The following is a 25,683-nucleotide window of genomic DNA, read 5'->3' as shown; positions in this document are numbered from 1 at the left end:
TCCTGCCCAGGCAACCTGCGGACTTCTCTCTTGGGTGTCAGTTACACCCTGCTCTGGGTGTGATTGAGTTTGTTAGACAGGAGTAAAGAAAAAGGGTGGGTGGAGTGGGTGGTGAGTGAATGGGTACCTTGATTGAATGGGGTAAATTGAAGGTGTGAATGAAAGGATGGGCAGTAGATGGATGGGAGGGTGGATGGATGGGTGAGTGGGTTTTGGATGGATGAGTGGTAAGTAGATGGGTCAGTGGATGGTGGATGAAGGATGGTTGGGTGGGTAGATGGTAGGTGGGTGTTGGCTGTATGGGTGGGTGCATAGGTGGATGGGTGGGTGGATAGTTGAGGTAGATAGGTGGTTGGATGAGTGGTTGGGTGGGTGGATGGGCAGGTGGATGGGATGGTGGGTGGGTGGTGGATGAAGGATGGTTGAAGGGTGCGTGGAGACATGAGAAGATGAGTTGGGTGGATGAGTGGGTGGGTGGTGGCCAGTGGGTGATTGGATGGGTGAGTGGATGGTGGGTGGATGGGCAGGTGGATGGTGGATGGATGGTGGATAGAGCACTGTTGAAGGGTACGTGGAGAACCATGAGAACATACGTTGGGTGGATGATGGACAGTGGGTGGATGTAGAAGTGCTTGGGTGGGAGGATGGATGCACAGGTGAGTGGATGGGTGGAAAGATGATTTGGAGAATTCATGGGCAGGTGAGCAGGTGAAAGGACAGGTGAAGGATATGTCTTAACAGAAATCCCACTCAGACATAGGAAGGAATTCCTAGCCAGACACCTGGCAAAATGCCCCCTTGAGATCCTGCCTGACCTCTATACCTGCACATGCACAAAACACAAAACAGGCTAAGCTGGACAGACATGCATACACATACATACCTTGTGCTCACATGTGCACACACATGCATGCAGCCATCACCCCAGACCTCTGCCCACCTTGGGTGACTTGCCTCCATGCTCTTACTCACACAGGAGCCAGGCTGGTGTAAGGGGACTTAGCTGCAAGGATTTTCTCTCTGACTTTCCAAGAAACATGCCTCTGTGCTAAGACGCCTTGGCTCTGGGCCTGGGCCCATCAGGAGCCCCTAACTATTCAAGAAAACAGAACCAGTCCAGACACTTCCAGCCTCTGGAGCCAGGGGTGGGGCAAAGGAAGAGCTGGGGGAACCCAATTTGAGGAGTTAGAATTCTGCCTACTAGTAAGAGGCAAAGCTGATCAGAACACCTTGGGATTTTGGAACTGGGCTGTGAAGGATGGATAGGAGTTCACCAGAGAAGGAAAAAAAAAAAGGCATCCTAGGTAGAAGTAACTGCACAGATAAAAGCTTGAAACCAGAAAAAGCCTGATCTACTTGGGCAACAGGGAATACTGGTGGGATACATTTATTGAGCACCTACTGTTTGCCAGGCTCTATGCTAGAGACGTCACAGGAAACTGGCCACAAGTTAGTTAAGAGGGGATTATTTCCTGCATTTTATGGAAGAGGGATGTAAAACACAGAGAGGGCAAGTGACCTGCTGAAGGACACACAGCAGTTAGAAGATGGGATAGGTCCATGTCCTGCTCTAGGGGCTGGGATGGCCAGGGGGGAGGAGGAAGTGGTACTTTTGAGGAGTGGGAGGGGGACGACTCTCCTGCCCACCAGGATTGATGTCCCTTACCCCCTGGCCTTCTGTAGGTGGCCTGGGCAGAGGAGAAACACCTGACACTGGCCATGAAGACCCTCCGGGCACGATTTAAGAAGACAGAGGTTAGTCTGAGGCCACTGAGATGCCCGATGTCCCCCAGCTTCAGGCTCCTGTCCCCCAGGACCTGGCCAAAGATCCACTGGGCCCTTGGACTGCTGTCCTCTGTCTGTCACCAGATTCTTTTGGCAGCTTCCGTATGACCAAGCCCCTCCCTGTTCAAAACTCTTCCATGGTTCCCCACCATCCACAGGTTCAAGTTTACCCTTTTAGCCTCTGGCCACCTCCCCTCCCTTTCCTCTCTACTGCCCCCTGCTGCCCTGATCTCCACATTACTTCCTGTTCAAGCTTTTCAGCCACCATGCCTTTGTCCAGGCTGTTCCCTCCACCTGCAATTCCCTTCCCTGTACTACTGTGCATCCAATCCTCCCCATCGCTCACAATTTGGCTCCAAGAACATTTCTTCCGGAAGATCTCTATTCCCAGCTACAGTGACCACTTGCTTTTCTGGGGCCTCACTTTCTCAGGGACCCTGATTTCTTGCTTCTGAGTATTTATTCAGCAAATATTTGTATTGGGTGCTGTTCTAGACACAAAGGACACAGCAGTGAGCAGGGCAGACTGAAATCCCTGCCCTTGTGGAGCTGACAGCTGTGTTGGGGCGATGGATGCTAAACAAGATAAATAAGTGAAAAGGCATATTTTGTACCAGGGAGACAAAGAATGCAAAAAACGGGAATTTAAAGCATCCGGAGCAGGGGAGATGGTTGCAGTTTTAAAGCAGGTTGTCCGGAAAGACCTCACCAAGAAGCTGATATTAGAGTAAAGATCAGAAGGGGAAGGAGGAGGAAATCATGTGTGTATTTGCAGGAACTGCATTCCAGGCAGAGGGAACAGCCAGTGCAAAGGCCCTGAGGTGGGGTCTAGCTGGCTTCTCTTGCAGCTATATTTTGGGCTGTGAACTTCCAGAGACTGCGCTCCTTCCTCATTCATTACCCACTCCTTCCCAGCCCCACTAGTCCCTGCCAGTGTGCAGGCTGGTCCAGGGCACAGAGTGACAGAAGCTAAGAGAGCATTCACATGTAGAGTCTGGCAGCCAGCCTTCCTGAGCACTGGCCTCTGTCAGGCTAGACTTCCCAATTACAGCACAAAGAAACCAGGGTCCAGAGAGGTTAACTCACCTCTCCTGGTCACAGAGTAAAGTGGCAACAGGGAGATTCAGACCCACACGTGTCTGACTTTAGAGCCCTTGGTCTTTCTCCCATGACAGGGCCTTCCCATCCTAAAGGCCCAAGGCAATCAGGGAGGCTACCTGGAGGAGGTGGTGCTGGAGCAGGGCCTGGAAGGATGGGGAAGATTTAGTTAGACAAGTGCAGGCACACAGGGAGGGGGATGGGGACCAGTGTGAGCAAAGGTCTGGAGGCTGGGCAGAGCCTGGTTGATACAGGGACATAATGGGATGATGAAGAGGTTCTTTTGGCTGGAGCAGAGAATGTGAGGGGGAGCTGAGGCCCGAGAAGGCCCAGCCTGAGGAGTCCTTGAATGTCAAAAACGGGGCAGAGGAACAAGCCTGGTTTTATTTTTTAATTAAGAAAAAATTTTTGGCCTTGCTGCACAGCATGCAGGATCTTAATTCCCCAGCCAAAGATCGAACCCGTGGCCGCTGCTGTGGAAGAGCAGAGTCTTAACCACAGGACCGTCAGGGAAGTCCCAAGCCTGGTTTTAAAGTCAGGTGGCTCTGGGTTCGAATCCTTCCTCAGCCCCTGACTAGCTAGGTGACTTTGTGTATATCTCCACCATTCTCTGGCCTTCCAAAGTTTTCCCAACTGATTTTTATTTTATTTATTTATTTTGGCTGTGCTGCGCGGCTTGTGGGATCATAGTTCCCTGACCAGGGATCGAACTGGTGCCCCCTGCAGTGGAAGCTCAGGGTCCTAACCACTGGACCGCCAGGGAATTCCCCCCCCAAAATGATTTTTTTTTTTTTTTTTTTTTTTTGTGGTATGCGGGCCTCTCACTGTTGTGGCCTCCCCCGTCGCGGATCACAGGCTCCGGACGCGCAGGCTCCGGACGCGCAGGCTCAGCGGCCATGGCTCACGGGCCCAGCCGCTCCGCGGCATATGGGATCCTCCCAGACCGGGGCACGAACCCGTATCCCCTGCATCGGCAGGCGGACTCTCAACCACTTGCGCCACCAGGGAGGCCCCAAAATGATTTTTAAATGTATTTTTATTATTTGTCAATTTTAACATTCCTTTCATTTTGTTTAACGTTTAAAATTTAAATTCAATGCCGTTGAACTCATTTTTATTTATTTCATCCCATTTTTGTTTTTAACACTACAAGGAGATTTCCATGTGCTTTGCAGATGTCAGCGCCTTTAACCCTCATAACAATCATGTAGGGTAGGAGTTTTTTTTTGTGTGTGTGTGTGGTACACGGGCCTCTCACTGTTGTGGCCTCTCCTACTGTGGAGCACAGGCTCTGGACACGCAGGCTCAGCGGCCATGGCAAACGGGCCCAGCCGCTCCGCGGCATGTGGGATCTTCCCAGACCAGGGCACAAACCCGTGTCCCCTGCGTCGGCAGGCGGACTCTCAACCACTGCACCACCAGGGAAGCCTGGTAGGAGCTTTTATCTCCACTTTATAAATGAGTAAACGATGCCCAAAGAGGTTAAGGAACTTGCCCAACGTCACACAGCTAGGAAGTGAGATGCCTGCCTTCTCCCCCACTGTGTTACTAGGAACACCGGTGTTACTAGGGCTGTGTTATTGGGCCTTGGTTGGGGGGAAAGTGCATTGATTGAAGTGAGAGGGAAGGAGAGGGGGAGGGAGAGAGAAAGAGAGAGAGAGAGAGAGAGAGAGAGAGAGAGAGAGAGAGAGAGAGAGACGGCACCAGAGCAAGGAATAAATTGTTTGTTAATCCCTACAAAACGTGGCATGGGGTTAGCTTCGTTCACTGCGAAACGATCCTAAAATTTTCATCCCGTTTGAAATTGATTCCTAGTTAGTGTTCACATTTCCTGCTAAAAATTCCGGAGAAGTTGTAGCCAGTGGTAAACCAAACCACAGGATTGTTGAACTTCAAAAGCAGAGTCCTATTGAAATCCAATCCTTCAAAACGTTTGTGCCGCTAAAAAAAACAAAAACAAAAAAAACACCTAGGGGCTTCCCTGGTGGCGCAGTGGTTGAGAATCTGCCTGCCAATGCAGGGGACACGGGTTCGAGCCCTGGTCAGGGAAGATCCCACGTGCCGTGGAGCAACTGGGCCCGTGAGCCACAACTATTGAGCCTGCGCGTCTGGAGCCTGTGCTCCGCTACAAGAGAGGCCGCGACAGTGAGAGGCCTGCGCACCGCGATGAAGAGGGGCCCCCGCTCGCCACAACTAGAGAAAGCCCTGGCACAGAAACGAAGACCCAATACAGCCAAAAATAAATAAATAAATGAATTAAAGTACCCTTAATTTTAAAAAAAACACCTAATTTGGGACGTGGGTGTGTTTTGATAGGTGCCTGGCACAGTGTCAAGATGAGGAGGGCAGGAATAGAGGGGTGTTAAAACCTCAGCCTGGGTGTGAGGGTCTCTGGGTGTGTCAGGGAGGGCGGGAGCAGCGATCAGAGCCTGACTGGGCTGGAGCGGGTGCAGCAGATGGGAGGCCTGGGGGAGGAAGGAGAGGAGAAGTTGGTCCTCCACTCCCCCCGAAAACCGCCCCCCACCCCTGTCAGTCCCTCTACCTGCCAGGCTCCAGTTTCTCTGCCAAATGCAGGAGTCAGGTTCAGCTTTTGTTCAGTTGCCCCGAGGGAAGAAAGCAAACACCCGCGACTGCAGTGGTCTGTCTCCACCTCCGTCTCCATCTCTCCGGACCTTCCGTTTCCCATTCTCAGCACACAACCCGCCTGGCGTGCCCTCCCCGCGCCTTTCTGCTTCTCTCATGATACAGCCTGCTCTGCCAGGTCCCAGCAGAGCGTCCTACTTGCTCTGAGCCTTCTCGCAACCTCTCTGGGCCTCAGTTTTTCCACCCATAAGATGGGAGGGACTTCCCTGGTGGCCCAGTGGTTAAGACTCTGCGCTTCCAATGCAGGGAGCACGGGTTTGGTCCCTTGTTCAGGGAACTAAGATCCTACATGACACGCGATGCCGCAAAAAAAAAAAAAAAAAGATGGGAGTTAACTGAAGCCAGGAGCCTAGTCTTTGGATTCCCATCAATCTCCTGCCCTTATTTCAGGTTTTAGAAAAATCCTACATGGAAGAAGATTGCGGATTTGTAGAAAATTTTAGAGATTCATAAACTCCCAATGCCTCAACACTTTTTGGAAAATCTGTCTGTCTGTCTCTCCCTCACTTTTATTCCCAGAGTCACTGTTTCTTTTTCTTTTTTTTCACTTTGAACAAAGTAGTTTATTGTTATTAGATCAACACAGGCACTAGGGGATTGACTGAATTTTGTAGCTTGTAGTTTATTATTAGGATGCCCTGAAAAGTACTCTTGAAATGAACAAATGTTCATATAGATATATATTAGATATGTGACCTTATTTTAAATGAGTCACTATTTCTTTAATTCATTCAACAAACATTTATTCAGCACCTACTGTGGGCTGGAGATCAGGGCCGGCTTCACAGACACACACACACACACACACACACCCTGCCACTCAGAAGGGCCCCATGTTTGGTTTCATACTCATTTCTCCCCATCTTGAAATTCTTCATAATTTTTCAACAAGGGGCCCTGCATCTTCATTTTGCACCGGGTCCTTCAAAATCTATACTTGGTACCTGCTGGGGATCCAGCAGCAGTGACTAAGGGGGACAAAAATTCCTGCCTGTGCAGAGGTGACATTCTTTGGAGAGATCAAGAAGAAACAATATTTTCAGAAAGGTACACAGGATGATGTCAGGTAGTGATAAGAATGATGAAGGAAAAATAACCCCCCACTAAGGGGTCAGAGTGACAAGGGGTGATCAGAGAAAGGCTCTCTGAAGAGGTGTCTTCCAGTGCAAAAGACAGTAAAGGAATCAGCGTTGTGGGCAGTGGAGGAAGGAGGGCATTCTGGGTGGAGGACACAGCAAGGGCAAAGGCCCGGAGGTGGGCAGAGCTGTCTGAGGACCAGAAAGGAGGCCACGGCAACAGGATGTCACGGACCAGGGGAAAGGAAGGGGGAGATGAGCTCAGAGAGTTGACAAGGAGGATTGTTTAGAGCAAAGCTAGGCACATTTTTCCTGTAAAGGGCCAGAAAGTAAATTTTTTTTTTTTTTTTTTGCCACGCCACACAGCTTGTGGGATCTTAGTTCCCTGAGCAGGGATTGAACCCCGGCCCTCAGCAGTGAAAGTATGGAGTCGTAACCATTGGACCACCGGGGAATTCCCGTAGGCCATTTAAAAATGGATGGGCATAGCCCCATCCATTTTTTTTTTTTTTTTTTTTTTTTTTTTTTTGCGGTATGCGGGCCTCTCACTGTTGTGGCCTCCCCCGTTGCGGAGCACAGGCTCCGGACGCGCAGGCTCAGCGGCCATGGCTCATGGGCCCAGCCGCTCCGCGGCATATGGGATCCTCCCAGACCGGGGCACGAACCCGTATCCCCTGCATCGGCAGGCGGACTCTCAACCACTTGCGCCACCAGGGAGGCCCGCCCCATCCATTTTTAACACTTGTTTTATGGACACTGAAATGAGAATTTCATATAATTTTCATGTGTCAGGAAGTATTACTCTTCTTTTGATTTTTTTTTTTCCCTGACCACTTATAAGTGTAAAAACCATTCTTAGCTCTTGAGCTGGACCAAACCAGGAGGGGGTGGGGTGGGCTGGGATTTGCCACCCACCCCAGCCCTGGGGACGTCAGTTGGCAGTTAGACCCCTTGCCATAGAACCTCCTGGGCTCTGTGAGCAGTTAGCATTTGATGCCGAGCAAAGACACTGGAGGCTTTTGAGCAGAAGAGAGAAATGCTCTGATGCAGGCTTTAGGAACCTGGTGGACCAGGGAGGGGGACAGAAGCAGGGAGGCCTGGGAGGAGGTGACCTCCGGATAGAATTGTGATGGGGCTGGACCATGGGTGAGAAGGGGTCCCTGGACGTAGTTTACAGCTGGTGGGGTTGGCTGCTGGGTTGGGTGTGGGGTGAGAGAGGAGTGAGATGATGCTAAGACTTGGCCTAAGCCCCTACCAGGACAGCGATGCCCTTGGCCCACTGCAGGGGGCTTCTGAGCTTGTCTAGCATCCAGAAGGACAGGCCGAGGGCAGTTGGAAATCCGAGGCCTGAGCTGGGAGATCCATTTCAGTCTCCTCTCTGGACAAGCCTGAGAGGGTCACACCCCCCCCCCCCTCGGTGTAAGAGGAGAGAGGAGCCCTTAACACCCTCCTTCCAACTCCCCAATTGCTTATCAGCAGATTCTCCATTTACCTGCCCCCACCTCTCCCTCCATCTGCCTAAAGGTGTCTAAGAATAATCACGGACAACAGCAGTGATCCTGCCCCCAGGTACACTGGGTGATACCTGGGACGTTTACGGTTGTCACATGGTGGGGGGGGGTGTTTCTGGACCAGGGGTGCCACTCAACACCCCACAGAGTCCAGGATGGCCCCACCCCAGGGAATGACCAGGCCCCAAGTGTCAGCAGTGCCTCTGAGTGGAGGAACCCGGCTCTATAGTGTTCGTTCCATTATCTATCCCCTTGTTAAAGAATTGAGGCCCAGAGAGGGAGAATGGCTGGCCCCGGGTCACACAGCAACTATACAATGGCCAAGCTGGGTTCAAAGCCCCAGTGCCTGTCAGCAGTCACTGCTCTTAAATTTGGGTTCCTGAAGGCCTGTCTCCTCACGCATCCCTTCTCTCCCCTGTAATCCCAGTCTTCTCCCTTCTCCTGGTCCCTTCTCGAATTTGCATCCACAACACAGTTGACTGTCCTGACTTTTGGAACCATTTGTGGCTCTCCTGACACCCCACACTCCTGGTTTCCCCCGCCTTCCCAGGACCCCCTCCTCCAGCTCCTATGCTAGCACCTCTCCTCCTCTGCCCCACCCTTAAGTATGCACACCCCCGCCCCACCCCATGCCCCAGGTCCTGGACCAGGGCAGAGGCTACCGCACTGGTCCAGGAGAGCAATTTATTTCATGATTTCTCCCAAACATGATCTTGTTCCTGCCACTCCCCAACTCCTGCCCATTCTTCAAGTTTCAACTCAGATGTCCTTTCTTCCAGGAAGCCCTCCCTGACTCCCCAGATGATATCAAGAGTCCTCTCTGAGCTCCCAGCTCACCTGGGCTTCCCTCATAATAGCCCTGATCACCTTGGTTCATAAATCCATGGGTGTATCTGTCTCCCCAGGGACCTCAGTGATAGCAGGGACATCTATCTTCGTCACCACTGAGTCCCAGTGCCCAGTGCAGTGTCAGGCACTCTGTAGCACGAGTGGACTGAATGAATGAAATACACATGGCTCAAAGGGCTTGGCCTTGTGAGTCACACATTAACGGAGCAAACATTCACCAACTGCCCACCCCACCCTGGCCTCTGCCAGGGAGGCCTCAGTGGGACCCTGCTCTCAAGGGGCTCCCAGTCTGAGAAAACCAGCAGAACACAGACCCTCCCAGCCCCTTGGAGTTAGAGCCAAAGGCTGTGTCCTCTCTGTCTTTCAGTGGTTTAACTGAGCACCTACTATGTCCTGCGTCCCTAGGATTCAGTATTAGATATGCACACAGCCCAACCACATCTTTCTTTGAATCCGTGTTTATGGCGGATGGTGTTTATGTTCCAGGCCACATATATAGCATCTCATTTAGTCTTCCCAGTAACCCTCTGCAGTAGGTACTGTTTAATATGAAACCCATTTCCTGGATGAGGAAAGTGAAGTTCAAAGCAGGTAAGTATCTGGGCCGATCTTATAGATGGTAAATCCGGGTGTGTGGAGGGCAGGGGTTGTGGCGGTGGGGGGGGGGTGCCCTGGATTCAAATTCAGGTTTGTCAGACTGCAGAGCCCCACTGGTGGATGATGAATGAATGAATGAGTGAATGAATGAGTGAGGGAGAGCCCGGATAGCCCAGCGGCAGTGGAACCGGACCGGGAGTCACCTGAGACCACCCCCCTATCCCACACTCCCCCTCTTCCCCCCCCCCAGAGAGGCGGAGACGAACGCAGGCGGGTCCGTGGAGATCCTGGGAGCCTGGCCCTCTTTGCCTCAGCCTCCCGGTGGCAAGAAGGTCAGGTCGGGCCACCGCGGTGCCCTCCCCCAGAGCCCAGCCCCCTTCCCTGGCACTCCCCCCCACCCGTAGGGGAGGGGCCGGGAGGGGGGGCAGCAGGCGGGGTGCGCGGGGGAGGGTTGGCGCGGGGCTTGGTGGGACCGCTCGGGCCGGGCGGCCGAGCCCCGGCATCGCGGGCCCTTCCCTCTGGTCACCTCCCGGAGCCCGGCCGCCCGGCCGCCCGGCGCCCTGGACATCATGAAGCAGCTGTGCCTTTGCGCCGCCGCCTCCTTCGCGGTACGGCCGGGGGAAGCGGCGCGGGAGTGTGGCGGGCGCGGGCCCTTCCTCCCCTCCCCGTCCCGCCCCTCCCCGCCCCCTGACCTCGCAGAGCCTAGACCCTCCAGCCTCAGACCCGCGAAGGATGATCAGGGAGGAGGGAGGGGGCGGGGCAGAGACTGGGGGGGATGGATGGGACATTTGGGGGGACAGTTCTGAGGACAGATGGGGACATAGAATTTAGAGGGCATTTAGAGGGACAGTTTGGGGGAACAGTTTTGGATGGGATCATTTGTGGGGACAATTTGGATGCTTTTTTGGGGGAAAGATATTGACATTTGGAGACCAGTTTTGGAGGACATCTGAAAGATTTTAGGGGAGGACATTTTGGGGACAGATGATGGGGTCATTGGGGGGATGATTTTGGAGAACATGTCAGGAATTTGGGGAAGACATTTTGGAATGCATTTCAGATCTTGGGACGTTTGGGAGACAATTGTGGCATCTCAGAGGCAGTCAAAGGATAGATGTGGCCGAGGATGGTGCTGGGGGACATTGAAGCAACCGTTTTAGGGGTTCCTATGGGAAGACTTCGGAGGGTAGTTCAGAAAGGGATATGATGAGGTGATATTGGAAAGGTGGCTTTCACTAAGGGATGGGCTGCGGGCCTAGGTTTGGGGGACAACTTTTTGGAAAGATGCTGGGGGCTGATCTGGGGATGGTTTAATGGTACGATGGTGGAAGTGGTGTATGACAGCTGGGGCGATGGACCTGGGGGCAGATGCTGGGGACCCAGGCTTGAGGGATGCTGTCTCAGGCCCCCACCCAGGACCACTCCCCCCGGCAGCTGCGGCTCAGCCCCACTGACCTTGGCTCCTGCCCACCCTGCGGCCCCTGCCCCATCCCGAAGCCGGCAGCCAGAGGCAGGCGCCAGGCAAGTGCCCAGGCCTGATGGTGAGAGCCCGGAGCCCCTGCTGGGGGAGCGGGGAAGGGCAGTGACCGCCAGTCCCATGTTCCCCTGGGTGTGCCCCACAGAGCCAGGACTGGGGCAAAAGTGACGAGCGGCTGCTGCAGGCCGTGGAGAACAATGATGCCGCACGGGTGGCCTCCCTCATTGCCCGCAAGGGGCTGGTGCCCACGAAGCTGGACCCCGAGGGCAAGTCCGCGTGAGTGCCCACGTCCTGGGGGTGTGATGGCTGAGGGGTGGCCACCCTGCAGCTGACCCCTGACCTCTGGCCTCCAGATTCCACCTGGCGGCCATGAGGGGTGCAGCCAGCTGTCTAGAGGTGATGCTGACACACGGCGCCAACGTTATGAGCACGGATGGGGCAGGTACTACCCGCCGGGCCCTGAGGGAGGGAAGAGGAACTCAGACCAGGTGCCCAGCCTGAGGGTCCAGCCAGGCCCTGCTTCATGGCCTCCATGTCCTGCTGAAAAGGGGGGGTTCTCTTCAGTGACCCCCAGGGAGGCACAGGGGCGAGTCAGGCTGTGGTACCCAAGGATGGAGACCATGGCCGGCAGCAAACAGAGTGAGTCAACTTGTGGATCGGGGAGAGCTGGGACTCAGGTAGTGGTTGAGTCAGAGGAAGTAATGGAAACAGAGGAGCATCTGAGCTTGAGGAGCATCTGGGGGCGTGAGAATAACAAGTACCGTTTTTTTGGAGGGGAGTATCTGAGGTGCATGGAGTAGCTGGGCTTTAGAGTTACCTAGAGCTCTGGGAGTAGCTGAGACAAAAGGAGAATCTAGGTGTGTGACTTAACTAGGGCCCTGAGGGATAACTGTGATAGAAGACATGGCCAGAGGGAGTAGTTGGGACTCAGGGAATAGCTAGGCATGAGGCATAGCCACATCTGAAGCTTCAGGGCAACAAGTATAGGAGCCAGGATGTATGGGTACTGGGAATTTGTAGAGTATCAAAGAAAGCGGCATAGCTGGCACTTTGGTGTAGTTGAGCTTATATAGAGTAGCTGGAGACCTGGGGAGTAGCTGGGGACCTGGGGAGTGGCTGGGGACCAGGGGAGTAGCTGAGGACCTGGGGAGTAGCTGAGGACCTGGGGATTAGCTGGTGACCTGGGGAGTAGCTGGGGACCAGGGGAGTAGCTGAGGACCTGGGGAGTACCTGGCGACCTGGGGAGTAGCTGGGGACAGTAGTGCTTGAGGAGTGGATGGATGTGGAGTGTAGCTGGGATGAGATTGTCTGGGACACCTACTAGCTGAGGCTTGGAGAGTTTCTGGTCCCAGGGAGTAGCACGGTTTTGAGAAGTACCTGGGTTTGGGGACTTGTTAGAGTCATCACAAGTAGTTGACACAGGTTTGGGGGGCAACTGGAAGTTCCCTGAGTATCTGAAGCTCAGTACATTCTCTTCTCCCTTTCAGGTTACAGTGCCCTCCACCTGGCCGCCAAGTATGGGCACCCTCAATGCTTGAAGCAACTACTGCAGGTCATGCCCTTTCCTGCCTCAGATACTTCCCAGCCCCAGATACTCCCTTGCCCTGACTACTCCTGAGTTCCAGGAATTCACTGAACCCCCAGTTACCCCCTGAATCCTTCGTTTTCCTTGGCCCCTTTTACTCCTGAGTCCCAGCTACTCCTTGGACAACCAGATACTCCCTGAGTGTCCAGCTACTTCCCACACCCAAGTTATACTCCCAATACTAGCTATTTCCTGAGCCCAGCTTCTCCCCAAACCCCTGGCTGCCCCTGGGCTCCCAGCTAATCCCTCTTTCTCACCAATTTTCATAAAAGCCAAGAGAGTCATTTGGGGGCCTGTGAGAAGTGGGTTCCACAGAGCAGATAGGTGGGAGGGGAGAAGGGGGGAGGCAAGGAGTCTGAAATACAGCAGAGCCCAAGGAAGGGCAGTTCCTAGAGAAATTAGGCAACAGGGATGGCTCCTAAACAGAGATGGCTCCACCTCCAATGACACGCCTCTCCCCCCCAGGCATCCTGCGTGGTGGATACTGTGGACAGTAGTGGGTGGACGGCCCTGCATCACGCAGGTGGGTGCAGCCTGGCCTCGCCCTGGCCACCATGGCCCAGAGGGTGCTAGGCTTGGGAATTATTCTACCTAGGGCTCTGGGGACCTGCCTAGGACATTCCACCTCCTTCCTCACGGAGCCCCTACTGTGTGCCAGGCACTGGGCTTTGCATTATCCTCAGTGACCCTTTGAGCCATGGACGATGATCATTGGACAGACAAGGGGATTGAGGCTTATCAGCAAGAAAGTGGGGAGGATCCAGGCCGTCTGACCCCGAAGCACAGCCTACTGTATGCTGGGCCTGGGTGAGGACAATCAGAGGGTGACCAGAGTATAATTTGCTTCAAGGAACTCCTAGGGAATCTCAGGAAGGCCAAAGGTCCAGGCAGCCTTCATAGTTACCAAATCCAAATTCTTTTCCCGAGGGAGGGAAGGGACCCACCCACCTGAGCCAGGGCCCAGCCCAACATCTGTCCACCGTGCCCATGACATTCGGGAATGTCTTTCACTTGATGACTCAAGAAACGTCTATCCTCTTGGGAGCGTGGAATACATTTGCTCTGGAGTTTTATTCACTGTTGAAACATTCCCTGCAGTTGGAGTACGCTGCCACCTAGTGGTGGCAAAGCCTTTGATCACGTTATGGAAGCTCCATGGTTTTTTTCTTTCAATAAATATTGAGTACCTGCTGTGTGCCAGGCTCGGTTCTAAGCAATGGGATTAAAACAGCAAACCCCATAAGTCCTTGGGCACACAGCAGGTAATCATATAGAGTTTGATGATTTTTTTTAGCTTTTTTTCTTATTTTATCTTTTTGGCCATGCTACACAGCACGTGGGATCTTAGTTCCCTCATCAGGGATCGAACCCGCGCCCCCTGCAGTGGAATTGCAGAGTCTTAGCCACTGGACCGCCAGGGAAGTCCAAGAGTTTAATGGTTTTCCAGCAACACTTCCTTGCACAAAGCCCTTCCTTCCCTCTTTGAGGCTCTGGACATAACACACCTTGTCCTACTTTCTTGATGACCAAGTCCTTCCAAGCTCCTCCCTGCCTCGGGGTCCATGTCCATGCAGTGACCTCTACCCTCCCCCTTTCACCATCAAAACTCAAGCTCAGATCAAACCCCAAGAAGCCTGCCCAGCCTCAGCAGAGGTCTGATCTCTCTAGTAAATATTAACACTCTTTGTATGAGGGTTTGGTATATAGTCGGTACACAATAAATGCTGGTTGAATCAAAAGGGGTTAAATACATGAAAATCGGTGAAACGTTCCACCCTAAGAGGGACCCACAGTGGAATGTGGAAGGAGCTTGGGACTGGGAATTAGAAGACCTGGGTCCTCATCCTGGCTCTTTCTCTGACCCCTTGGGTGACCATGGGCCTGGCTAGGCCTCAGTTTCTTCGTCTGTAAAATAGGAGTCATGTCTTTGTCACTGATCTTCTGGAGGAGGTGGGAGTTTCTCATGAAATAAAGCATAAGAATCACACTCAGGCAGAAGGCCCCCAGAAAATATCAAAGCCATGCCCTTCCTACCCACCTTTCTCTCTCTCCAGCCGCTGGCGGCTGCATCTCCTGCTCAGAAATGCTGTGCTCTTTCAAGGCACATCTGAATCCCCGAGATCGGGTGAGTCTTTGGGATCTTGTGGGGAAAGATACTGCATTTGAGGTATGCTGCCCAGCATCCCAGGCACCCCTTGAAAAGTATGAAGATTTGGAGGGAAGCTTGGGGGCTGTCATAGGCTTCCCCACCTCCCAGAGTCATTCTCTCACGCCTTGTCTCATCCCTCTCCCAACCCCCTCCCCCAGCTGGGTACAACACCCCTCATCATAGCAGCTCAGATGTGTCACACAGATCTGTGCCGCCTTCTCCTGCAGCAAGGGGCTGCTGCAAATGACCAGGACCTTCAGGGCAGGTGAGCATCTCCACTCAGCCAGTCCATTGTGTGCTGTATGACTTAGGCAAGTCTCTTAACCTCTTTGGGTGTGTGATCGAGTTGTCCTCCTCCCCCTACCCAGCCTGGGTGTTGAGGAGGGTGTGGTGGTTTGAAAATGTCCTCACCCCCTCAGTAGCCTCCTCTTCTGGTAGGACGGCCCTGATGCTGGCCTGTGAGGGAGCCAGCCCCGAAACAGTGGAGGTGCTGCTGCAGGGTGGGGCCCGGCCGGGCATCACTGATGCACTGGGCCAGGACGCTGCTCACTACGGCGCCCTGGCAGGGGACAAACTCATCCTACACCTCCTGCAGGAGGCCGCCCAGCGCCCCTCACCACCCAGCGGTATGCAAACCCCACCTCTGAACAATTTTGAGCACCCTCCTCCATCTTCTAGGTAATTTCTTGTCACCCCTTTCTCTCCCTCCCTACTGTGGATAGTTTCAAGGTATCCCTATTTGTATTATAGGAGGTTTCATTGCTCCCGTCACACTACTCAGGACAGTTTTGAGGAACCCCAGAGCTTTTAGAATAGCCTAGGGGTCAACTCTGTTTTCCTGGATCATCCATACTCTTGGATCTTTACCTTACCTAAGAATTGGCCCTTCCACTTGCCCCATCCTGGAGATGCCACTGTTCTCTCTTTTTGAGAGTTTCAAGGCCCCTCTTATGAGTATTCTGTCAAAATGGTTGATTCCTACCTTAAAAGTCCTGATTCTGGGGGGAATTGGGAGCCCTCTCAAGTCCCCTGGGCTCACTAATGCCCTTCCTAGGGCTAGGAGTGGAATCCCTAGAACAGTGCCTGACCCTGCTTCCCTCTTTCCCCTGCCCTCCCAGAGGATGACTCAGGCGAGGCATCATCTCAGGTACGGATCCCTAAGCAGCGAACAAGTCCCTCTCCCTGTGCACACACGACCTTCCCCCTTGCCCCAAGCTCCCTGGGAAGAGAAGGAAGAGATGGACCCTTGACTCAGGATTAGTACCTGGAAGGACCAGGTTTGGGAGGAATGCAGCCTTCAGGGTACGCTGCCACCCAGTGGCAGCAGCACCCACAACATAGCTCCCAAGACTCCGTGAGAACACTGGGGGGATGGGGCTAGGGTGGGATGGTAGAGGGAACTGAGATGGGTGAGGGCTGGTACAGTCAGTGAAGGAGTCAGGTCTGGCTTCTTTCCCTCCTCCAGCACTACAGCGTCTCAGCTCCATAGGGAAAGAATCGTAAACAATTGGGTCTCGCTGGGGAAAGTACCAGGGCATGGAGAGGGGCAGAGGGTAAAACATAAGATTTAGAACTCTCAGGAGATGTGGTCTTGCCCCCTTTTATGCTGGGATAAGTGAGGACCAGCGAGAGGCAGGGACTCACTCGAGATCACACAGGAAGTGAGGGCACAGTTGGGGCTGGTGACAGAGAGTGGGTTGGCTGTGTTGGTTTATTTGGGTGGGAGGCTGGCATGTCCCCCATGTACCCCCTCTACCCCTCCCCCCAGAACTCTGTGTCCAGCCATGAAAAGCAAGGGGCCCCCAAGAAGCGAAAGGCACCTCAGCCCCCTGCCAATATCCCGATGCCGGTGAGAGATGCCCTGGCCTTGGAGGGGGGGAGGCATGGAGGGACTCCAGGCAGGATGGGGCGAAAGCTCTGGCTCAGGTATGCGAGGGTACAGTCCTTGGGCCTCATGTAAAGGTGGTGGGTTCCCGGGGTCGGGGGACAGGATGATCAAGATGCCTATGAGGAGATCGTGCGGCTGCGACAGGAGAGGGGCCGCCTGCTGCAGAAGATCCGGGGCCTGGAGCAGCACCAGGAACGGAGGAAGCAGGAGGTGAGGGGCCTCAGAGACATGGGCCTCGGGCTAAGCCTGCAGCAGGTACCATTTTGGGGGTACCCTACCTCTTCTCCCTCTCCAGACACACGGGTCTCCTCGGTATTCCTCCAACACGCCAGGCACGGTGCTGCCCCCGGGCCTTTGCATGTGCTGTGGCCTCTGCCAGAAACACCTTCTCCCAGATGTCCCTATGACTCCCTCCCTCCCCTCCTTCAGGTCTTTGCTCAAAGACACCTCCCCTACCCAAATTATTTAAAATTGTTACACCCCCACTCACTTCACAGTTCCCTTTATTTTTATTCAAAGCACTTACTGCTATTGGATGTACCATATATTTTATTCATATTCACCCATTGGACTGTAAGCCCACGAGGGCAGACATGGTTGACGGTGCCTGGCTCACAGTAGATGCTTGATAAGTATTTACTGGATGGATGAATATTTGAGTAAGTGAGTGAATGAATAAATAAACGAATTAGTGGCCCTAAAGGGGGTCTGGCACAAAATAGGCCAGAGGACGTCTGTGGTTGGGATGGAGAGCCACTGAGCAGGAGGTGGGCCAGGGAGGCCCCCCAGCCCAGATCCAAGCCCAGGCCCCTTTCTTCCGTCAGCTGCCAGAGGCGGAGGCCAGCTCCCTCCACAGCCTGGAGAGACAGGTAGGGTGGAAGGTGGGGGGAAGCTGGACGGCCAGCTGCCCAGTGTTTTCCCCCAGAGACCCACTGAGCCCCCCACTGCCTCCCTGCAGGTGCAAGAGCTACAGCAGCTGCTGGCAGAGAAGCAGGAGGAGAAGGAGAGTCTAGGACGGGAGGTGGAAAGTTTGCAGAGCAGGCTGTCCCTGCTGGAGGTGGGCCCAGCGGGGAGCAGGGCAGGGGTGGGGCTTCTAGGGTCGGGGCCACCATGGGCGGGGCCACCAGGGGGAAGGGCCTCTCTTCTGCAGCTGCATGGTAACCACTCTAATACACATAGTCTCACACACATGCAAACACAGAACAGACAAACGTACAAACACAGGTACACGTAATAGACACTTTTAAAAACACAGAATCACATGTACGTATATGCAGAGATGAACAACCACGCTTGTATACATGTGGTCTTACACATACAACAGGCAAACACACAACAGACACATCTGTGGGTGTATAATCACACATGCACAACAAATACTTGGGCACACACAGCAGATATTTCTCATTCAATCACGCACCTAGGCAACACACCCACAAATACATGTACACACACAAGTATTTCTCAAAATACATAATTACACAAACATAGATACATGTACACAACCATATTCACGCACATGCACACATACAGAAACACAGAACGGTCACACACCACAGACTAAAATACAAGTGCAAAATCACACACAGTCACGGGGACTCACACAGGAGAGACCGGGACCACTGTGCATGCCCACACGTGCACACACACACTCACCGCAGACCCACAGACCCTGAACCACTGTTGCAGGTACTCACACACAGGCAGACAGCCGTGGCCCCATGTAGAATTGTAGACACACCCTTTCAAGGACTCACTCCCATCCCTCTCTTGGTCCCCTGTGACGAGGTGGCACGTACACCCCTAGTTGTTGGAGTTATGGTCACAAACTTGGGGGAAACATGAGGGCTGGAGGGAGGGCAAGACCCCAAGCTGGACCCTGATCACCCCCCAACCAGAATGAGAGGGAGAACACCAGCTATGACGTGGCCACCCTGCAGGACGAGGAGGGTGAGCTGCCCGACTTCCCAGGTGAGCTCCCACCTGCCCTCCCCCACTCGTTGTGTCTGGGGCCCCAGGAGTTGGAGCCTTGACCCATAGGCATAGAGAGAGGTTGCATCTGGGAGGGAGCTTGGCCTGCCCCATTAGTTATTCCACTCCCCAAAGCCTGCCTGCCCCAGGGGCCCTGACTCATGGCTCCAGACCCCCAGCTCCCACTCCTCGTGGCCAGGACCCTGGGGCCTGACTCTGTGTCCCCTGCCAGGGGCTGAGGCGCTGCTCTCCAAGCACCTAAGCCCATCGGCCCAGGAGCTCTTGGCCTCGCTGCAGGAGCAGGTGGCCACGCTCACCAGACAGAACCAGGAACTGATGGAGAAGGTCCAGGTGGGGAAACCGAGGCCCGGGAGGGTTGGCTGGGGACAGACCTGAGGACCTGAGGGGCTGTTCCCCGGGGGGTTGGGCGGGCACGTGGCTGAGTCTGTGGACAGGGAAAGTGGCATGGCTCCCCTGTGCCCCCCATGGCCACTTCAACTCTTGCCCGGCTCCCCTGCCCCCGCCAGATCCTGGAGCACTTCGAGAAGGACGAGATGGAGGCTGACAGTCTGGCCGAGGTCGTCCCTCTGGTGCTGTACGACTCTCTCCGGGCTGAGTTTGACCAGCTCCGCAGGCAGCATGCCAAGGCCCTGCAGGCGCTGGAGCAGCAGGAAGCACAGGAGGGCCCTGGAGAAGAGGCAGCCCCTAGGGAGGGCAACGGCCCAGGAGCCAAGACCGCTAGAAACGGACCAGTGGAAACAGAGCTTAACGGCACTGCAGCTCCGGAAACCAGAATTAATGGAGCTGAGAGCACAGATGAGGAGGCTGCGGGAGTAGAAACCACGGAAGCCAGAGCTTTGGAAGCAGCATCCATGGTGGCTGAGGCCACGGAAACAAGACCCACGGACGCTGAGGCCACGGAAACAGAGGGTGTGGGCGCCGAGTGCGTGGAAACAAAGGCCACAGGAGCTGAGGTCACAGAAACGAAAACTCTAGAAGAAGGAGGAAACTCAGAAGCAAAGGCCACGGGAGCAGAGTCCACAAATATGAAAACAGAGGAACCAGAATGGAAGGCCAGTGGAACAGGTGCTGTGCAGGAAGAGCTCACAGGCACAGGGACCACAAAAACGGAGGCCATGGGAGTGGAGGCCACGACCCCCAGGGTCACCACAGGCCCTGCCCTGCACCCCAGTGCTGCCGAGCTGGAGGCGGCCCACGGCAAGTGCGAGCCTGCGGAGGCCGAGGGTAGTGGGACTGGCGGTGACACAGGCCAGCTGCGGGCCGCCCTGGAGCAGGCCCGGGAGGACCTCCGAGACCGGGACTGCCGCCTCCGGGAGCTGGAAGCGGCCTCGGTGCGGCTGGACGAGGCCCAGGCCGGCCGGCTGTTGGCCGAGGAGGAGGCTCGGGGCCTGCGGGCAGAGCTGGCCCAGCGGGAGGAGTTGCGGCTGGAGCTGAGCCGGGAGCTGCAGGCCCTCCGGGAGCAGCTGGCTACGGCCGCAGCCGCCGGGGAGCAGCAGCGGGCCACAGCCATCAAGCTGGGCCAGGCGCGGGACGTGGCTGAGGCCCGGGCTGCTGAGCTGGCCGCGGCCTGTGAGGAGGCTCGGCGGGGCCTGGTGGAATTGCGTGAGGCCTCCGAGGTGCTCCGCCAGTCAGTGGTGCCGGCCTCGGAGCATCACCGTCTGCAGGAGGAGGCCCTGGAGTTGCGGGGCCGGGCGGCCAGCCTGGAGCAGGAGGTGGTGGCCACGGGCAAGGAGGCCGCCCGTCTGCGGGCAGAGCTGGAGCGCGAGCGTGTGGGCAGCGTGGCCCGCCTGGAGCACGAGCGCATCGTGGATGCCCTGCAGGCCGACGTGGCCCGGCTGCAGGGGCAGCTGGAGGAGCTGGGGCGACGCCACGAGAAGACCAGCGCCGAGGTCTTCCAGGTGAGTGTGGTGAGATCCTCATCGGGCACAGCCAGGAGCCAGTTGGTGGTCTGTTCTGACCCCACAGCCGTGCGATGTTTCGACCCCATCGGTTTCAATCCTGCAGAGACTTGACGCTGCGATATATCCAGGTGGACCTTTGACCCTGCAGCCATTCTGACCTCCTGGGTGTTTCAACTGGTGTTTTCTTTTTAAAAGCCTTTTGGCCATTTTGACCCCATCATTTTTTTTTTTTTTAAATAGGAGACAATCTATTTATTTATTTATTTATTTATTTGCCATGTTGGGTCTTCGTTTCTGTGCGAGGGCTTTCTCTAGTTGTGACAAGCGGGGGCCACTCTTCATCGCGGTGCGCGGGCTTCTCACTATCTCGGCCTCTCTTGTTGCGGAGCAAAGGCTCCAGACGTGCAGGCTCAGTAATTGTGGCTCACGGGCCCAGTTGCTCCGCAGCATGTGGGATCTTTCCGGACAGGGGCACGAACCCACGTCCCCTGCATTGGCAGGCAGATTCTCAACCACTGCACCACCAGGGAAGCCCGACCCCATCATTTTTTCTAATGGTTAGCCCTTTTTGCCATCTTCCTTTTTTTTTTTTTTTTTTTGCGGTACGCGGGCCTCTCACTGTTGTGGCCTCTCTCGTTGCGCAGCACAGGCTCTGGATGCGCAGGCTCAGCGGCCATGGCTCACGGGCCTAGCCGCTCCGCGGCATGTGGGATCTTCCCGGACCGGGGCACGAACCTGTGTCCCCTGCATCGGCAGGTGGACTCTCAACCACTGCGCCACCAGGAAAGCCCACCATCTTCCTTCCTTCCTTCCTTCTTTCTTTCTTTCTTTCTTTCTTGCTGTGTTGGGTCTTTGTTGCTGCGGGCAGGCTTTCACTAGTTGCGGCGAGCGGGGGCTACTCTTCATTGTGGTGCGTAGGCTTCTCATTGCGGTGGCTTCTCTTGTTGCGGAGCACGGGCTCTAGGCACGTGGGCTCAGTAACTGTGGCTCGTGGGCTCTAGAGCGCAGGCTCAGTAGCTGTGGCGCACAGGCTTAGCTGCTCCGCGGCATGTGGGATCTTCCCAGACCAGGGCTCGAACCTCTGTCCCCTGCATTGGCAGGTGGATTCTTAACCACTGTGCCACGGGGGAAGTCCCCGGCATGTGGGATCTCCGTTGCGGTGCATGGGCTCAGTAGTTGCGACACACGGGCTCTCTAGTTGTGACACGCGGGCTCTAGAGCATGGGCCTAGTTGCCCCGCAGCGTGTGGGATCTTAGTTCCCTGACCAGGGATTGATCCACACCCCTTGCAGTGGAAGAAGGAGGATTCTAAACCACTGGACAACCAGGGAAGTCCTGAAGGTGGATCTTTTGACCCCATCTCTTCTCTTAAATACACACACACACACACACACACACACACACACACACATCCCGCAAAAAAACCTAGCAACTGTTTTTAACAAATATGTGAATAAAAAGCCACATTTGTCAATTGTCATCAGGAAAGCATTTTTCTCTCCATGCCTCTGTTTACTCACCTGTATAATGGAGCTAATAATAGTTCTTAGTCCTCACATGAAAATTAAATGGTTTAATTTTACTTAGGACAGTGATGGTACAAGTGATTAATAATTGCAGCCAGGATTATTGTTTTTCCAAGAACATACTCTTCTACTTTTTTTTTTTTTTTGGCTGCACTGCTTTTAGGGATCTTAGTTCCCCGACCAGGGATCTAACCTGTGCCCCATGCAGTGGAAGCGTGGAGTCTTAACCACTGGACCGCCAGGGAAGCCCTATTTTCTAAATTTTACCTTCCTTCATGATCACTTCTTTTGTGGGTAAATTTTGCAAGTCTGATTTGATTTAGACTTAGTTTTTTGGGTTTTTTTAAATTGTTAAGGTGTAGCCAGTCTGTACTAAGTGGAACATCTAATTATTATCCATTTTCCCTGACCTATTATTTCTATAAAGGCCAATGATCCCCCCAGGATCAATTTTTGCAAATCTAACACTGCTCCAATCTTGATATTTTTGTGAAAATGCAGTCATCAATTTTGGGGCATTTGTTTGCTTTTCATCCAGACTCTTCTGTTTTTCCTCCATTTCGTAAGAAATCTACAAACCTTCACACCACTGGCAGAGAAAAGAACATTGGTTATATTGTAATAATAATGGTAATAACGTTCATTATGTAATTATAACACCATCAACAACATTACAAACTTGAAGATAGCACTTACTGTGTGCCAAGCACCATTCTAAGTGTATTCCATGTATTTTCTCATTTTATCCTCACAATCACCCTGTGACGTGGAGGCTCTTATTGTCCTCGTTTTACATATGAGCAAATTGAGACACAGAGAGCTTATGTCACTTGTCCAAGGACACACAGCTTGGCAGAGTCAGAATGTTCATCGTGCCCAAAGAAATCCAGAACTTCCCTGACTCAAATTCCTTGAGGCCAAATGGGCTTGAATAGCCTCAGACCAAAATAGAAGGGTCACAATCTTTGGTGTCCAGGCATCTTTGGGGTCCAGACGTCCTCAGGGTCACACATGGGTTTGGGCCGCAGGTGCAGCGGGAGGCGCTATTCATGAAGAGTGAACGGCACGCGGCCGAGGCCCAGCTGGCCACCGCGGAGCAGCAGCTGCGGGGGCTACGTACTGAGGCCGAGCGGGCACGCCAGGCCCAGAGCCGTGCCCAGGAGGCCCTGGAGAGCGCCAAGGAGAAGGACAAGAAGGTGGGTCCCCTTTTCTTGTGCTCAGTCGGGGGCCCCCCACTCGACAGAAGTTGGAGGGAATCTAAGAATGTCCCAACTGAAAGAGCCTTGGGAAATCAACCCATTTTCCAGATGAGCAAACAGAGTCTCCAAGAGGCAAACTGAGTGTCTCGAAGTCACACAGCACCTCACTAGACAGTGGATGTGACCCCCAGAGCCCCAGATGCTTTAGCACACAGAGAAACCCAGCCCCAACCTGCTGTGTGACCCTGGGCAAGTCACTTGACCTCTCTGAGCCCCAGTTTCCACCTCTGTAAAATGAAGATAAAATTGTGGTAGGGATTATGGTTTATTTGTAGCAATGTTACTCCCCCTCAGCACTAGTGACATTTGGGGCTAGGTTATTCTTTGCGGGGGACCATCCCGGGCACTGTGGGGTGTGGAGCAGCATTCGTGGCCCCTACCCTCTTGATATCAAGAGCACCCCCAGTGGTGACAAACACAGATATTGCCTGGCATCCCCAGGAGGCAGGATCTCCCCTGGTTGAGAACCTCTGATCTATAGAAATAACAGTAAAGCCCAGCATTTATTGAGCGCCTGCTGTTTGCTGGCACAGTTTAAACTTAATCACAGCAGCCTACCAAGATGAGAAGTGTGATTCTCTTTACAGATGAGGAAACTGAGATTCAGAGGGTTTAAGTCATCTTCCCAAGATCTCCAGCAGGGGAAGGGTAGAGAAGGACCCAAACCCTGGCCTGTCTGACCCAGCCCAACCAGGCCAGGCTGCTTTCCGCCCTCCTGTTCTGTCTGCCTCGGCTTTCACTTTCCGGGACTCCAAGATCCATGAGCTTTTTCTGTTAAGGGCCAGACGGTCAATGTTTTGGGCCTTACTTCGCCACGGCGCTCAGCTCTGCCCCTGATGCAGGAGCTGTAGACGCTGTGACAATGAATGGGCTTGTACATTTGGCCATGGAAATGTGAATTTGGTTTAATTTGCACATGTCGTGAAATGTCATTCTTCTTTGGACTTCTTCCCCCTCAACCATTTAACATGTGGAAACCATTCTTAGCGGATGGGCCGGACTCAGCCTGCAGGGCAGAGTTTGCTAACCTCTAGGAGGCGACTTTCCCTCCAAGGCCTGTCCTTTGCCTGGAAAGGTCGCAGGCTCCCAGCCCCGGGCTCAGGGTGGTAGCTGACCCTCCCCCATCCCACTTCAGATCACAGAGCTGTCCAAGGAAGTCTTCAGTCTTAAGGAGGCACTGAAGGACCAGCCGGGAGCCCCAGGCTCCTTGGAGGTGGAGACCCTTCGGGGCCAGGTGAAGGCTCTACGGGAGCAGCTGGAGGTGAGAGCCTCGCCCACCCGCTGGGCACAGGGGTCCCAGGAGGGTGACGGACAGGCAGGAGGTTGGGCACATGGGCCAGGTGTGGAAGGAAAACAGTTCAGTATTTTAGCAAGCAACACTCTCATGCCAGCGCCTGCCATCAAAATAGGGGCTCGGGGTGCAAAGGGGGCTTTCTGGCATATCTTGGAGGGGATTCGGCTTTTCTGAGCGCCCTCCCCACACCCACAGGAAGCTGCCAGGGACCACAGTGCAGTGGTGGCCTTGTACAGGAGCCACCTCCTCTACGCCATTCAGGTGAGTCACCCTGGCTTTGGGTGCGCCACTGCTGCTCTCTGGGCCTCAGTGTCCCCATCTGTACAATGGGACGCTGGTCGAGGGAAGAGGTTCATGGCCTCCGGGACCAGGAGGGGCGGGGAGGGGAATGGAGAAGCTGGGTGGGGGGCGGTGGGGAACGCCCAGGCTCTCTCCGCTTCTCTCCACCTCCCGCCCCAGGGTCAGATGGATGAAGACGTACAGCGGATTCTGAGTCAGATCCTGCAGATGCAAAGACTCCAGGCCCAGGGCCGCTGAGATCAGGGCACTGCCCTCCGCCTTCCAGGCCCCGAGTCGGGGCTTCCAGACTCACGCGCTGACCATCTGCACTTGGAGACCAGCCTGGGCTCCTTCCCAAGGATCCCTCACTGCCTCCACGGCCCCACTGGTCCCTGCATGCGCTGGTCAGTCTAGACCCCGGCCCTGACCGTGTACCCTTCCCTGCGCCAGAGAACTTGTGATTCCCTTCCCTCACGTCTGGTCTTATCGTCAGACGCCACCCCAGGAATAAAAGCTCACGGAGCAGAGGATGAAAGCATCGTGTGGCCTGATTGCTGAGCTCCCACTGCAAAGCGGGGAAGGGGCGGCCCAGAGCAGGGATTGGGGGTTAGGGTGAGGAGAGCAAGGCAGGACTCAGCCCCCGAGAGGAGCACCATGTTACTATGTTACTGGAATATCTTTTTTCTTTCTTTCTTTCTTTTTTTTTTTTTTTTTGGCCACGCCACGCAGCATCTTAGTTCCCAGACCAGGGGTTGAACCGCGCCTCCTGCCTTG

At 54.4% G+C, this 25,683-nt stretch overlaps 1 protein-coding gene across 4 annotated transcripts; it reads left to right on the top strand.

The window, feature by feature from the left end:
- The first annotated feature begins 1,719 nt into the window (after window positions 1-1,719).
- ANKRD24 (ankyrin repeat domain 24) lies at window positions 1,720-25,183 on the top strand. Of its 4 annotated transcripts, none has more exons than XM_060092364.1 (22): window positions 1,720-1,755; window positions 10,994-11,080; window positions 11,182-11,312; window positions 11,390-11,478; window positions 12,524-12,588; window positions 13,087-13,144; window positions 14,676-14,746; window positions 14,929-15,035; window positions 15,209-15,396; window positions 15,786-15,794; window positions 15,889-15,917; window positions 16,539-16,619; window positions 16,761-16,868; window positions 17,483-17,527; window positions 17,617-17,715; window positions 18,557-18,629; window positions 18,862-18,980; window positions 19,157-20,548; window positions 23,106-23,273; window positions 24,472-24,597; window positions 24,826-24,891; window positions 25,090-25,183. In XM_060092364.1, the coding sequence occupies exons 1-22, from the start codon at window positions 1,720-1,722 to the stop codon at window positions 25,165-25,167; spliced, it is 3,225 nt and encodes a 1,074-aa protein (XP_059948347.1). In that variant the 3' UTR covers window positions 25,168-25,183. The 4 variants fall into 4 exon arrangements, with proteins under 4 accessions (XP_059948347.1, XP_059948345.1, XP_059948349.1 ...); XM_060092362.1 differs by having other exon boundaries at window positions 13,087-13,148; window positions 14,641-14,746; XM_060092366.1 differs by lacking the exon at window positions 10,994-11,080.
- Window positions 25,184-25,683: the final 500 nt, after the last annotated feature.

This window comes from Mesoplodon densirostris, chromosome 3 (genome assembly GCF_025265405.1).
Source record: "Mesoplodon densirostris isolate mMesDen1 chromosome 3, mMesDen1 primary haplotype, whole genome shotgun sequence".
Lineage (NCBI taxonomy): Eukaryota > Metazoa > Chordata > Mammalia > Artiodactyla > Ziphiidae > Mesoplodon > Mesoplodon densirostris.
This window is presented reverse-complemented; position numbering and strand designations above follow the sequence as displayed.

Coding starts and splice junctions, on each gene's coding strand:
- ANKRD24 (XM_060092362.1), top strand. CDS start 1,720: ATGAAGACCCTCCGGGCACGATTTAAGAAGACAGAG. Junction 15,918..16,538: donor CAGGCGAGGCATCATCTCAG/GTACGGATCCCT, acceptor CCCTCCCCCCAG/AACTCTGTGTCCAGCCATGA. Junction 18,630..18,861: donor TGAGCTGCCCGACTTCCCAG/GTGAGCTCCCAC, acceptor GTCCCCTGCCAG/GGGCTGAGGCGCTGCTCTCC.